Genomic DNA, 15589 nt, shown 5'->3' with positions numbered 1-15589 from the left:
AACTGCCATAACTTCAAAAGACAATATCTCCGTTTGCATTGAACTTTCAGCGCTGTAACTTTGCAGATACTGTTTATGCTCAAGCAGCAACATTACACACTAACTAAAGTAAAAAAAGTTAAATAGCATGCAACCACCCCTTTAAAAATTATTTTGTTTCAGTTTACAAGGCACAAAACAAAATATACATCAACAAATGTAAGGAAGTGCAGTCCAGGCCATCCTTATTGTTGAGTCCTGTAATGCATTAAGAGTTGTGATCAATTAAAACATTCAATAAATAATCTACAGGCCTCTGAAAAAAAAAAACTTTCAGGCACTTGCATTAAAAAAACACATATGTGTCATCATACATTATATTGCCAAAAGTATTGGGGCACCCCTCTAAAACATTGTATTCAGCTGTTCCAATCACTTCCATGGCCACAGGTGTATAAAATTAAGCACCTTGTCATGCAGACTGCTTTTACAAAAATAATGGGTCGCTCTCAGAAGCTGGTACCGTGATAGGTTGCCACCTTTGTAATAAGACAATGTGTGAAATTCTCACTACTAAATATTCTACAGTCAACTGTTAGCTGTATTACAACAAAGTGGAAGCTTTTGGGAACAATAGCAACTTAGGCCACATAAAATCACAGAGTGGGGTCAGCGTATGCTGAGGCACACAGTGCGCAGAAGTCGCCAACTTTCTGCAGAGTCAATAGCTACTTCGTGGCCTTCAGATTAGCTCTAGATCAGTGTGAAGAGAGCTTCATGGAATGGGTTTCCATGGCCGAGCAGCTGTATCCAAGCCTTACATCAACAAGTGCAATGCAAAGTGTCGGATGCAGTGGTGTAAAGCACGCTGCCACTGGACTCTAGAGCAGTGGAGACACGTTCTATGGATAGACAAATGGCAATCTGATGGACAAGTCTGGGTTTGGCAGGTGGCAGGAGAACGGCACTTGTCTGACTGCATTGTGTAAAGTTGGGTGGAGAGGGGATTATGGTGTGGGGCTGTTTTTCAAGAGTTAGACTTAGCCCCTTAGTTCCAGTGAAAGGAACTCCTAATGCTTCAGCATACCAAGACATTTTGTACAATTTCATGCTCCCAACTTTGTGGGAACTGTTTGGGGATGGCCCCTTCCTGTTCCAACATGACAGTGCACAAAGCAAGGTCCATAAAGACATGGATGAGCAAGTTTGGTGTGGAGGAGCTTGACTGGCCTGCACAAAGTTCTGACCTCAACCCGATAGAACACCTTTTGGACGAATTAGAATGCGAGCCTTCTCGCCCAACATCAGTGCCTGACCTCACTGACATTCTGATAGCATTTAGCTTAGCCCAAAGCCCAGTTCATTCACTATGGTACCGAACAGAGATCATGTTAGAAGCGAACAAACACCTCCACGTTTTCCCTATTAAAAAACATCCTCCCTCACAAAAAAGATGTGAGGGAGGATGTTTCAGGCGTGACTTTTTACTAAGAAGTATTCTCAGAAGTGTTATTCCGCCATACATTGTCGTTCTTCTTTTTATTCCGCTTAGAAAAGCGCCACGTTTTATTTTCTCATCATACTTGATCGTTCAACTATTCGTGTAACTGTATTTAAATAGGGAAACGTGGAGGTGTTTGGTCGCTTCTAACTTGATCTCTATTTGGTACCAAAGTGAATGAACTGGGCTTAGTGGGCTAAGCTAAACGCTATCAGATCGTCACTGCGCGTCAGAGGGATTAAGAGCACACACTGAGACGAGAGAGGTATGTATCAACTCTTTAGTTAAGGGAATAACATAGTTTAATATGAAAAAGCAGTGAAGTATCCCTTTAAACCTTGTGAAAAGCCTTCCTAGAAGAGTTGAAGCCGGTATAACTGCAAAGGGTGGGGCAACTCCATATAAAACTCTACGGATTAAAAAACATCCATACAAATATAGTAAAAACCTCTTAACACCAACATATTTGGACATGCTCACTAGGAAAAAGACTTCACATATGGACCTAGTATTGTTTGTAATGGGTAGGGTTCTATTTTTGTTATAGTTCTTATTAGTACAAGTACACTGATATACTCTCACAAGTACATTTTACATTTGAACATTTGAAAAAAATGTTTTTATAATTGATTAAAAAAAGGCAGGTGTCCCAAAACTTTTGGTAGTATAGTGTATATTAATACGCACTTGTGAGTTGCATTTTTCCGGTATTGCTTACATGCTGAGATGAGGAAACCCTCTCCATGAGTGAATATGTATTGAACCGTGGGCTAGCTGTATTGTTGCATCCCTAATTGACACCACATACACAATGGCCCTGTACCACCCCAAGACCCTCTTTAACACACACCGTCTCTCTCTTTCACTCTCCCTCTGAGATCTCCATATTTTATTTACACTGGCAGTGCCAGGCTGGTGTCTGTGTGCTGTAATTTCATCTGTCACCTGCTGCTGAGGACATGACCAGCCTCACGCTTGCACCATCCTCACGCAACCCCTATACATTAGCATAATCATGGCTTTCTTCCACCCTTTTACACTCATCTCATATATGATACATGTTGATTCGGCTAAGTATGTGTGTGGTAATGTTTGTGGGCTTTTGTGCATTTTAGGGTTGTTGTTTTGGAGAGCCGGCCTACAGATAACCCTACCGCGTTCAGTAACCTCTACATCCTGGCTGGACATGAGAACAGTTATTAGCTCCACCTCCTCAAGCCATTCAGGCACGCTGCACCTGGAGCCGTTGCAGGAACGGCACAGATGCTGGACAACCACAGCTGAGCTGATGAGCAGACTGTGTTTAGTGCTAAATCTCACTGCAGCCTTATGCCATACAACGCCCGCCGCCAGAAACTCCTCCGGAATCTCAACACTTCACGCAATTCAAAATCAAACATCATGCAGTTCTACAGCAGTCAGATTTTTTGCAAATCAAGCAAGCAATCGCCAGAACTGCAAGCAGTAGTGCTCTGTGTTCAATACTCATTTTTAACCCTATTAAATGTAATCATTATAAACATTTAAAAAACATTAAACCAATGTTAAAGCTGCAAAGATTAAAACATTGAGCAAAATGCGTTTCTGCTCAAAAAGTGCCATATAAGGGAATGGTTTTATTAAAGGTAAATAACTGAAGGTTTTGTATTAATGTGGATTTAAAATGTAAGGTTTTCATGCCAGCTAATAGGGAGATTTTTGGGAGAGTGAGTGAGTGTTATTTATTCAGCGGAGTTGTGTGTGAAGCATCTCGCCCTCGTTACTGAGTGAATATTTTTTTCTGCTGCAAGTTTTTTTTCTTTTCTTTTTTTTTAGCTCTTACTTTCTCCAGCTGAGTAATATTTTTAAAATATCAGTTATCTCTTTTAAAAGTAACTTTAATTCAATACTTGCACCATGTAAGCACTTTTGTACATGATCTTTTTATATTTAAAAATGACAAAACATGGGAGATGTGAGGTTAACTGTGATATCTCAAGTGTTTCCGTTGCTTTAGTTTTATGTATGCAGCTTTTGTAATAAAAAGGCAGTTGTTAACAGTTTGGGATGTTGTTGTTGTTTTCTGAAAGTCATTTCATCTAAACATCCACAAAAAACATAGTGAAAATCTCTTAACACCCAACAAAAAAGGCAGTTGTTAACAGTTTGGGATGTTGTTGTTTTTTTGTCTTGTTTTCTGAAAGTAATTTAATCTAAACATCCACAAAAATATTGTGAAAATCTCTTGACACCCACATTTTTGGACATACAAGGAAAAATACTTCATATGTATGGGTCATAGTGTGTGTGTGTGTGTGTGTGTGTGTGTGTGTGTGTGTGTGTGAGAGAGAGAGAGAGAGAGAGAGAGAGAGAGAGAGAGAGAGAGAGAGATCAACTAAGGGGGTTCTTTGTTTTTAACCCTTAATTGATGATTTTTTTTAATGTGCGAGACTGAAACTTTTATGCGCGTGTAAATCACCTCGCGCTCGCGCACTGGTGGGTATGTGGAGGTTGTGAAAAAATGATTTGTATTTGAGCTGTCATCGGATGAAGGGATTTACGGCCCCACTGCTTTCAGCTCATAAATGACTGATCTGAGGTCAGCTCTTGCGGATTGTTTCGCACTTTCGTCGTGTTGCTGTGCAGACTGACGCGCGCGCAGATTGGAGGCGGAGTTTCGACTCGGTTTCTACGGCGACCGGCCGCTTGTAAATAGTGTTTTCTTCTCCATGCGAACTCAAACACTTTCTCGTTGTACGCGGACACACGGCTGCATTTGTCGTTAGATTCACCCCACTCAAAAATCTCCGTTTATATGACAAGTTTCGATCTCAGGAAGTTGCGCTTTGTTGTACGCTTTCATTTTTTAAGCAAATATTTGGATGAGACATTGGAAGGTAAGCGCTCTCTTTCTATTAGAATATGTATTGTTTGTGTGTATATATGTATAAAGAATATTATTATTGGCACTAACACTATTAATTCTTGGTAGCCTAAGGTTGAACACTATAAACAGGACGCACTCAGTAGACTTCACTAGAACTGTTCTTGACCAGTAGTGTTACATAACAGTAAGACTTCAATTACTTAAAATACGTTCAGTGTTATTATAAACTTAAAAGAAATTATTTCAGAAATAAAATAGTGTCCAGCTGATATTAGCCTAAAAAATTATGAGAGGAATTGTTCTCATCCTACATGCTAGGGGCCCACAATCATTTCTAAGAAGGCAAAGGGGCCCAGAAGAATTTTTGTAACACTTTATTGTAAAATGTTCATGTAAGTTATTTACTATAGTATTACTTATTTGTGTAGTCACACTAACAGGGACACCTTAAAAATGTAAGTGCATTTTTATCTACATCCCTATGTTATCAATTTTAAACCTCATATTTGGCTTCTTTTTCTTTTCTTTTTTTTCTTTTCTTTTTTTACTACATTTAGAACAACTTCAAAGTGAGACAGTCTCATAAGTGTGTTCTGCTGGTGTCACAGAGATGGAGAAGTATGAGAAGATCAGTAAGATTGGTGAAGGCTCGTACGGCGTCGTGTTCAAATGCAGGAATAAAGACACCGGGCAGATCGTCGCCATCAAGAAGTTTGTAGAATCTGAAGATGATCCCATCATTAAGAAAATAGCACTCAGAGAAATCCGCATGCTGAAGGTAAATGCTCAGTCTTACCCTGCTGGAATAATCCCAGTTTAAACCAGCCTAAGTGGTTTGCTGGTTTTAGAGCTCTTTGCTTTTCCCCATCCTGGGTAAGCTGGTTTCTTTGGGTGGCCAGTTATAAAATGCCTAGAACCCCTTTAAATCCAGCCAAACAGACGGTAAGACCAACAACACTGTTTAGACTGGTTTAAGATTGTGTTTTGTTGTTGTTGTTGTTTTTAACCATTATCATTTGTAAACTTGAAGAATAGCATTATCAGTATTTGTGGCAGTAGTATGTTTTAATCAGTGTCTGAAGCTCTTGTGTGATTTGCAAACTCTTTCCTTTGAGCTGAGAGCAAAGCTGTTGCCCTTTGAAGATCTGACATGTTAGCCAGCACTGGCTTACCAATTAATTTCACTCTATTATGCATGAAGGGATGGGTGGATGGATAAATATTCTTGTTGGGTTTTTTGTTGTTGTTGTTGTTGGTCAGTCATGATGACAGGCGGTTTATATTGTACAGATTTTGGTCCAACTATTTGACTTTGGGCTGAAAAATGTGTGGTCTTGTTTAAATATCTATTATTTTGTCTCTAAAGGGAGTTTGTGTTTATTCTAAGTTCATAAGCATATTAGTTTATGTATATTTAATGCAGCTGAAGATTTTAAAAAGTTTTCATTTTACTTTTAGTCATTTATGTGCTTTTTTTCTTTTGTAAATATTTCTATTTAGCTTTATTTAAATTTTTATTAAAATTTTAGTTTTAGCAATTGTAGCAGTTTAACTCATTTATTTCTGTCACTTGCCAAGGTTTCTCTTCTAATATTTAAATTTTATTTATTTAATTTTAGATTTATTTCAATTACCAAACAAGATTTTAGTTTAGTTAGCAATAAGAACACTGGGGTGTGTTTGTCATTGTGTGTGTTTTAATGAAACACATCTAATAAGATATGAAGCGGCTCGTCTTTTTTAATGTGTAAACACAAACATCATCAAATGTACACATTAAGTAGGGTCTAAAAGTCTTAAGACAGCACTGAAAATATGTCCGTTTTATCATTTGAGTCTGTAAATAAAGCTTTAGGACTTTTGATAATGTAAAATAAATAAGATATATTTAAGATTCTGCTGTATTTGGTAAAAAAAAGTTGCTGCCTTAATTTTTTAAGTACAGTCAACTTGGATGCTTAAGTAATTTGAACTTAAATTACATTACACTGACTTAAAAAGTTAGTTGAATCTTGTATAACTTATAAAAAAAAAGCTGGAAATTGTTTTAACTTATTTTGATGAGTTAAAGCAATGTAAAAACTTGTCATAACTTATAACTTAATATAATTGTATTATTATAATTTTTACACAAACTCATGGCATTCATTTTTTAAGCAAGGTACAAATACAAAGATATACTTGAATTAAATCTGAATTAGATAAGCATTTTCGCTAGCATTGTTTTGGAAATATATTTCCACACATATAAATCCTAATTGCTTCATTACATTGTGTGTGTAGCAACTGAAACATCCAAACCTGGTGAATCTGATGGAGGTGTTCAGAAGAAAGAGAAAACTGCACCTGGTGTTCGAGTACTGCGACCACACTGTCCTAAATGAGCTGGACAGATACCCACGAGGGTGAGAACACACACAAACACACACACATGCCGACACACCTATAAAACAGCTATGTGTTTCTCACACTAACAGACATATTGTTTTGTTGCTATGACTCCCTGCATGTCTTAAGTGGAATGTTTACAGCAGGATGCATTTGCCCTCTGTGGTGCACTTGACTAAGACGCTGTTAAACATTTAACAACATTTAACTCTTTATGTGTTGTCCTCTTGATTTACGAATCAAGAATCAACAAAAGCTTGCACAAAAAGATCACTTATACATCCACATCCACTGAACATATAGGGTTATTATAGGATGGAAAAGAATGTATAGTTAAAGTAGAAAATGAAGTTTGTGTTCCTGTAACTGCATTGTGATGCTTGTGTGTGTGTGTGTGTGTGTTCGCTCAGTGTTCCAGAGCACATGGTTAAAAGCATCATCTGGCAAACACTTCAGGCTGTGAACTTCTGCCACAAACAAAACGTAAGAATTTCAAAATTGTTTCCACTCTCTTACACTTTTTTCTTCTCATCTCAACAGTATGATTTAATAATAAATACATTTTAAAAACACATGAAATATAAAGGCAGCTGCATTTATACTGAAAGAAAAGTGGCATACTGTATTAAAAACATGTTGTTTCAAAAGTAAAATAATTGGCTTTTTAATTTGTATGAAGTTATTACAATTTTATCTGGAAAATATTAACTTTTTTTAATTAAATGTATACTTTAAGTCAGTATGTTAACTGACACATTTTTTTTATTTAAATATATTTTTATTATTTATTTATTTAAATATAAAATTATAAGTCTAGAAATAAATGCTTTTTATTTATTTATTTTAAAAATAAATTACAAATCTAGATAGCCACTCAGCATTTTCACTGGCCACATATCCATACAATGGAGAAAAACTTATTTGTATTTTTTAATTGTATTTTTTTATTTATATTTTTTTCAATATTATCTCAGCAGATATATTAGGTTTCTAACAGATACATTTTCTTTCTCAAATGTTGACTTGGCAAGACCGGTATTTTGAGGGTATTTGGCTGTTTAAGTGCAATAAGCAGAATCTGTTCTGCAGAAAGTGAGTATTGGAAGTGTTTCAGATATTTCAGTGTCAATATGTATTGAAAAATCTATATTTCTTTCAACACTATTGCAAGTAGTTAAATTACTTCAGATGCCTATAAAAGACTGCCGTCAAAGAGGCTAGTAAGAGTAATTGCATTACACGTCACTGCTGAAATCCACCCGCATTTGGCAGGTGTTAATGTCAAGGCCTATCATACTTCAAGTATGATGATAATAATGAAATGATGATGGGAAAAAAAGGTGCGTTCACGCCATGTCGTAATTACCGTAATGATTCTGAACTGTAAAAAGCCTTCACGTGCGTGTAGAACTTGTAATTACAACATATAAACTCGTAATGATCTGAGAGCTACGATTTGTGCCATGTGGCCATTGTACCACCTGACCTTGCAGATATAAGGTGTTACACTTGAAGAGGCACTGTGCAAACTGATCAGTGTATGACGTTGAATACCATGGGAGTGATTCGAAAGCATACAGAGCTTTATTTACGGTAGACATGGTGTGAATGCAGCATAATAATATTAATTACCAGAAGAGGCAGGATCCAGATCCACTCCAGAATTGCACCTATTTAAGTGGATCCACCAGCTATCAGTAATACTGTTTTTCGATCAGATGTTTTAAATGGCTAATTTACCCAAAAGTGAAAACACTGTCATTAATTACTCACCCTCATGTAGTTCCAAACCCATAAGACTTTCACTCATCCACTTTGTACCACTTTGATGCTACAAAGAATTCATGAAGAGATCATAATACTAATCCATATGAATTGAGCGGTTTAGTCCCATGTTTTCTGAAGAGACACAATCGCTGTTCATATGAGGAACAGATTAAACTTTTATTTACTTATAAACATTGATCAGCGAATATAAAAAGAAGCTCAACAGAACCTGCTTGACGCACGAGAACAAACCTCAATGGTTCTTTTGGAAGCTTAAATGTGCTGCGTAACACGAGAATGAACCTCATAGTTTACCACAACTGATGTGTGTTGATGAATGTTTATGTTAATAAAAGCCTAAATTCAGTCTGTTCATCATATAAAGCAATCATGTCTCTTTAGAAAACTTACCAGACCACAATTTAATTCAAATGGATTAGTTTTACGATCTCTTTATGAACTTTTGGAAGCATCAAAGTGGTAGTTGCATAGCTGTCAATGGAGGATCAGAAATATCTCAGATTTCTTCAAAAAAATCTTAATTTGTGTTCAGAAGATGAACAGAAGTCTTACGGGTTTGGAACGACATGAGGGTGAGCAAATTATGACAGAATTTTCTTTTTAGGGTGAACCCTTTAAGGCAGTGGTTATCAACTCCGGTCCTGGAGACCACTGCTCTGCACTTTTTGTATGTCTTCTTTATTTAACAACTGATTCAGATCATCAACTCGTCAGAAAAAATGTGCAGAGCAGTGGGTTGAGAGCCACTGTTTTAAGGGACTTTCTAAGATTGATTTAAAAATGTGTGTTTTTAGTGTATCCACAGAGATGTGAAGCCTGAAAATATTCTCATCACAAAGCATCAGGTCATCAAACTCTGCGACTTTGGCTTTGCCAGGATCCTCAGTGCGTGCACACATACAGCCCATACACTTAAACCACACACACTCTGTACCTTCAGCATTCATCTAAAGACTTACTCTTTTTTTATAGCGGGTCCATGTGATTATTACACGGATTATGTTGCGACACGGTGGTACAGAGCTCCAGAACTGTTAGTGGGAGACACGCAGTACGGCCCGCCAGTCGACGTCTGGGCGGTAGGGTGTGTGTTTGCAGAACTTCTTTCTGGCGCCCCCTTATGGCCGGGCAAATCGGATGTTGACCAGCTGTATCTGATTAGGAAAACTCTGGGTAAGAAACACACATATATCTAGTTCTTTATATTATGTGTGAATAGATGCATGTCATGAATACAGTTTATTTGTGTGTTCTTTTCATAGGCGAGTTGATCCCTCGACACCAGCAGGTGTTCAGCACTAACCAGTTCTTTAGTGGAGTTTGTGTCCCTGAACCACAGGAGATGGTGAGATGATCATTAAAGGGTTAGTTCACCCAAAAATGAAAATTGTCATTAATTACTCACATTCATGTCATTTTAAACCCATAAGACCTTTGTTCATCTTCGGAACACAAATTAAGATATATTTGATTCGATTAGACTGCATCATCATTAACACTTTCAATGTCCAGAAAGGTAATAGAGATATTGTTAAAAGGGGTGATGAATTGAGAAATCAACTTTCCCTTGAGCTTTTGATATATTAAAGGTCAATGTAATATAAGAATATCCTGTAAGTTTCAGAGCTAAAAAAACTTCCTTGTTAGTCAAAGAAAAGCTTTTATAGACACCAGGCCCGGAAAACGATCGTGTGCTTCCTCCTTACGTCATCACGCAACGAAACACCGCCTCTACAGAATAATAAGCACGTGCAATTCAGTAGCCCCGCCCACCAACTCATGGAGCTGTTCGGATCGCTAGCCAATAGAAATCAACATGCCAAAGAAGATAGCAAGATATTGTGTAAGAACACAGTCGCTGCTAGCCTGACAAGCCAGACCCACATTAAGATGTTTGGTCTGGAAACTCACCATTGACAGGGCTCAGTCCAAGGGGAGGGATAAACGGTTGTCTTTCAAACTCCTTCTGCACGGCGTGCACACAATTGGATAGCACTACAACCAACCAGAGCTAGTTGCAAGATTAAGCATTCGCTGTATCCGGTCTGCAAAACTCAGAACACATCTTCCCTTCTTAAGAATGACTTCAGTGCCGTTCTTTGTTCTTTTCTCAGAGAAAAGCTTAACTCCAAGTCTTCCAGAGTCGCGGTCAAAGCTAATTTGAAAGACCGCCGTTCGCCAGTTTCTGTGTTTACTAGAAGCACACAAGCCGTCATTATGTTAAGCCCCGCCCACCGACTCTATACACGATGTGATTGGCCCAGCCAGAGTTTGGCGTTTACAGCTCAGAAGTGAATTGAGAGTTCCTAGACGACACTTGCAGGCAGATTAGATTTACTGCCACTAGGGTGCATCTAGATTTCTAGGCTAAGTGGCTAGCTTCCTTCGGATCCTAATAGGAATGTGTGATACTTTATTCATTTATTTTTAATGACATTCCAGCTCACGTGCAGAAGACAATGTAACGCGTGTTCACTTCATTTCACTGCGGAATCGTTTGTAAACAAGTCTCAGGTGCTGGATTTGCAGACACAATGTTGTGCCTTCTATATTTGATCTGACAGGAATGGTGCAACAGACTTATGTGAGTAAAATGTATTTTTTATATGTAATAGTAGTCCCGGGGCTATGTGTTTTTCAGACAGGCTACCAAAACGTAAGCCCATCAGCAGGCCGATGAATCTCAGATAGGCCTAGTGAAATAATATTCCTTTCTTGATCTGGGTGCACACTCATGTCTGTGTGTGTGTGTGTGTGTGTGTGTGTGTGTGTATGTGTGCACACTTATATCCACCAATCGGACAGGCCATGTAATACAAAAATAATATTCCAATCATGGATGGATGAGAAATTAATCATTGTGTTAATGATAAAGACGTTTACAAGCCCTGTGATTGAGAGAATAATTCCGGTTGCCGCTTTCAAAACAACCCCTCCCTAATGTGAACTGACAGGGGAGCTGAAGCTCATTAAATATGCAAATCTTATCCAATCCTAGCCATGGGCGTTTACTTCTAAGTCTTCAGTGCGACACGCCCATCAAAACCCAGTGTTCAGGAGAGAGCCAGTGTAGAAAATAGCCTATTACTTATTAGTTATGATGTTTTTGAATGTAAAAACCACACAAACATCATTAGTTGACCTCAGACAACATTATAAAAAAAGAAAGAAAGCCATTTCATGACACCTTTAAAATAGTCTGCAGTGTGACTGCAGTGGTTCAACCTTATTATGGAGCGACAAGAATACATTTGTGCACAAAAAGCAAACAAAAAATTTACTTAATTCTTACTTAAACTTAATTCACCTATCTCTTCCATGTCAGTCTTTATACTTTTCATGTTGTAAATACAGTGCAGCCAAGAGTCAACCTTTTGGTTCCTCTGAAGCCAACATGGTAGTGACCTAAACTGCAAATCATCGACTTGCTACTAGAGACATAATATGTATCTCCCCATGTTAAAATGCCCAACTTTACAGCAGAACAATTTTTTTACAGCCAGGTACCAAAATTGGTTTTGGTTTAGATATTGCCCTTCATGACAACTGTGAGGAGGACTCATCCATTTAAATTACATTAAGCCTCAAAGTTCTGCATAATTAAGGGAGTGACAGGTGAATTGACGCTGCTGTCAGCACTAGCCATTTGTCTGTTATCCGGAAGTGATGCGCTGCCAAGGTGGCGACAGCCGGCTCCGCACACTTTCGGGATTCAAATATGCTCTTCAGAAACCTATGGGTGATGTCATGGACACTACGTCTGTAATTTTTACAGAGTGCAGCGCTTCCAGGTTTTACATCAGAATGCCGGCTCAGTTTTGGGTGACCCTGTTCACTGAGCACCAAGCATGCGTGTGATGCTGATGCAGGAGCCATGCAATAATGAGCTAGCGTTCTGACGTAGAACCTGGAAGCGCTGTTTCCTTTGCAACATGAATATCGTCAGACTGACATGGAAGAGAAGAAATTGTTGAATCAAGTCAATATTTTTGGTGTTTTTTCCAAGAGAAAAGTATTCTCTATGCTTCATAAAATTAAGGTTGAACCAATGTAGTCACAGACTATTTTAACGATCTCTTTACTACCTTTCTGGACTTTGAAAGTTGCAATGACGTTGCAGTCTACAGGGGGTCAAAAGCTCTCGAATTTCATCCAAAACATATTAATTTGTGTTCCGAAGATGAACAAAGGTCTTATGGGTTTTGAACAACATGAGGGTGAGTAATTGATGACAGAAATGTCATTTTGGGGTGAACTAACCCTTTAACTCTTCATTCTGCATAAGTTCATTTCTAGAGGTCTAGAAAGTAAACACACTCTACATGTGTCTTATGCACAGGAGCCTCTTGAACTGAGGTATCCAAATCTCTCATACCAAGCACTGAGCCTCATGAAGGTCAGTTAAACACACATTCAGCATTCATACAGAAGTCTACTGTGCATTCCGAACCAATACCAGCACCTCTCTGTCTGTCTCAGGGTTGTCTGCGGATGGATCCGGCTGAAAGGTTGTCCTGTGAGCAGTTACTAGAACAGCCATACTTTGACAGTCTGCGAGAGGAGAATGAAAGTGTGACACGTGAACTGGACCGAAAGAGACGCATACGACAGCCACGCAAACACCTACCTCCTGGGGTCTGTTGACATGATAACACTCAAACTTAGGGCTGGGCCGTATGACCCTTTATATTGTGCGATGGTAGTTGAAGCTGTGAAAATTATATATACTGTAGAGTACAACTGCTCCTTTGGTTTTATTTTCCTCTAAACCACTAGATGGCTCAAAAACTTGCCATAGCACTTTCCAAAACACCCGCGTGGAAATTTGTCAGACAATCAAGTATTAACAGACATTATTAAAATTCATTGTAGCTATAATATTTGTACCCCGTTTTTACCCTGTGTGTGAGCTAAAAGGCCCAGTATACATTTATAAGATTTTTAAACAAAACAAAACAAAAAACACTTTTATGAATTATTTTCACACAAATTGTGTTCCATCAATGTTCAGTACAAACATATTTCTTTCTGCAATCATACACTCTGGAAGACGTGAAAAGCAAGTTTGTTTTTGTTTTTGAGGTGTGCCTTTAGCTCTGTTGTTCCCCCCTGTATAATATTTGCGGTCAGTAAGATTATTTTTTTTAAAGAAGCTTCTTTTTTTTCAGCAAGCATACATTAAATTGGTCAAAAATTTCATTTAAAGTATTCCATTAATAAAAGAACCTTTTAAAATGTATCTTGGATTCACACAAATAGTAAGCAGCACAACTGTTTTCAACATTGATAATAACAAAAAATATTTCATGAGATGTAAGAAATGTATTTCAAATGAATCATAAAAATGGCCCTGATATGTCACTAGACATTAATAAATCATGTTAATTTCAAATACTAGTCCGGCCAGGATATTGTCATTTAATAGTTGTTGTTGCAGCCCTCAACTGATGTTATTGTTGTCATGTTGTGTTTTGGCCTGAAGCTCCACCCTTCACCTATCGACCAATCACGAAGTCGGTAGTGTTTCTGCCTCCGGGTTGCCAGATGTGCTCTAGTTACCACAGCTGCAGCTACAAACTTTCCTGGCAACCTCGAGTCAGAGGGGAGGGGGGATACACCTGCAGTACCAGTTTTGGTCACAATCTTGCATTACACTTCCTTTAACATGATTTCTGAAGGGCCATGTGACACTGAAGACTGAAGTAATGATGCTGAAAATTCAGCTTTACTATCAGAGGAATTAATAACATTTTATAATATATCATCAAAATAATATCTAAAATTGTAATTATATGTTGTTGTTTTTTAAATATTACTGTATTTTTTGATCAAATACATTTGCCTTGGTGAAGATAAGAGATTTCTTTTGAAAAACATACAAAGCCGAAACTTTTTAACTCTTTTTTTGGGATATTTATTTTAACCCAAAAATATAATTTAAAATCACTTAGAGCATTTTGGTCATACTGCTCATCCCCACTCTCACTCATAGAAATCCCTCATTGAATTAATATTTCAAATCCCTGTTCTCTGTCTGTGTAGTATCTGCCTCAGTTGGCCAGCAGTACTGTCTTCCCAGCCGTGGAGAACAGAAGATACAACAACAACCTGCGCAAATTCAACTGTCATCTGCCCAACATATGATGGATGCCAACTCCATCAGGAACCCGAGAACTGAGCGTCCACCTCCCAGTTGGTGTGTGTGTGTGTGTGTGTGTGTGTGTGTGTGTGTGAGAGAGAGAGATAGACAAAGGGCTCTGCTCTGCCTGTTGAACAGTGATGTCACACTGCCAAAGCAAAGATTCACAGAGGCATTTCTGTAATATGTAAAAGGACAACAGCAATAATAGTAATGATAGCAATAAAATTGGATGTTGAGCTGTGTTTGCTAGTTTGATTAGAAACTGACATCAGGACTGAATTATTATTATTTTTTACTTCTATTAGATCCAGATTTTGTTTTTTTATTATACAGTTAATGGCTAATGATGCATGTTTGAAGAGTGTACATATGACTAAAACTATTTTCTAGAAACGTAACCAGGCCCAAAACAGAATCTGCACTTTTCTGTGGAGAAAGATTTCTGCTGTGGAATTGTGCAGAATTAATTTTTTCGTAAAAAGTGTAAAACGGAATTGTGAGTTGCTGAAAGCAAATTAGCCAAAATATTTGATAAGTGAACACAGAAGGGTTTGGGGATGTGTAGAACTTGTTTGAAATGTAGAGAAATATGTGGCGCTTTCTGTGTGTTACATAACCCTGTGTTTTGTTTGACAACATTTATTACCACATTGTGGACATAATGATCTTTTTTGTTGCCTTTATGACTGGTGCTAATAATTGAGCCACTGTCTCGCACCAAATGCCAAATTCGAGAGACATGATTCGCAAACGTGTTTTTTGTGTTGAAATGTATAGATGTAAAATTAAATCTTATTTTGTTTGTTTTCAGACTAAATCATTAAAGATCTTTCTGCAACATATATTTATTTATATAGCTTCTTCATAAGAAATGAAGCAAGAAATGTGTGAAGAAAAGAAAAAAAACAACATCTGTAAATGTATT

At 37.7% G+C, this 15589-nt stretch overlaps 2 protein-coding genes across 7 annotated transcripts in view; both read left to right on the top strand.

The window, feature by feature from the left end:
- map4k5 (mitogen-activated protein kinase kinase kinase kinase 5) overlaps window positions 1-3522 on the top strand; it is a 58757-nt gene extending 55235 nt beyond the window's left edge. For all 5 annotated transcript variants that reach the window (XM_067420729.1, XM_067420727.1, XM_067420725.1 and 2 more), the window contains one exon: window positions 2596-3522. In XM_067420729.1, coding sequence (XP_067276830.1) covers window positions 2596-2683 — 88 coding nt within the window. In that variant the 3' untranslated portion in view covers window positions 2684-3522. The remainder of the gene's footprint in view (window positions 1-2595) is intronic.
- Window positions 3523-3970: 448 nt separating this feature from the next.
- cdkl1 (cyclin dependent kinase like 1 (CDC2 related kinase)) lies at window positions 3971-15504 on the top strand. 2 transcript variants are annotated; one of them, XM_067420901.1, is made up of 10 exons: window positions 3971-4356; window positions 4955-5124; window positions 6630-6751; window positions 7145-7217; window positions 9317-9407; window positions 9495-9695; window positions 9785-9867; window positions 12862-12918; window positions 13002-13157; window positions 14565-15504. In XM_067420901.1, exons 1-10 carry the CDS (start codon window positions 4275-4277, stop codon window positions 14664-14666), a joined length of 1137 nt encoding a protein of 378 aa, XP_067277002.1. In that variant the 5' UTR covers window positions 3971-4274; the 3' UTR covers window positions 14667-15504. The 2 variants fall into 2 exon arrangements, with proteins under 2 accessions (XP_067277002.1, XP_067277003.1); XM_067420902.1 differs by having other exon boundaries at window positions 3972-4356; window positions 4904-5124.
- Window positions 15505-15589: the final 85 nt, after the last annotated feature.

Source organism: Pseudorasbora parva, chromosome 17 (assembly GCF_024679245.1).
Source record: "Pseudorasbora parva isolate DD20220531a chromosome 17, ASM2467924v1, whole genome shotgun sequence".
Lineage (NCBI taxonomy): Eukaryota > Metazoa > Chordata > Actinopteri > Cypriniformes > Gobionidae > Pseudorasbora > Pseudorasbora parva.
This window is presented reverse-complemented; position numbering and strand designations above follow the sequence as displayed.

Coding starts and splice junctions, on each gene's coding strand:
- cdkl1 (XM_067420901.1), top strand. CDS start 4,275: ATGACAAGTTTCGATCTCAGGAAGTTGCGCTTTGTTGTACGCTTTCAT. Junction 5,125..6,629: donor GAGAAATCCGCATGCTGAAG/GTAAATGCTCAG, acceptor TTGTGTGTGTAG/CAACTGAAACATCCAAACCT. Junction 9,408..9,494: donor TGGCTTTGCCAGGATCCTCA/GTGCGTGCACAC, acceptor CTTTTTTTATAG/CGGGTCCATGTGATTATTAC.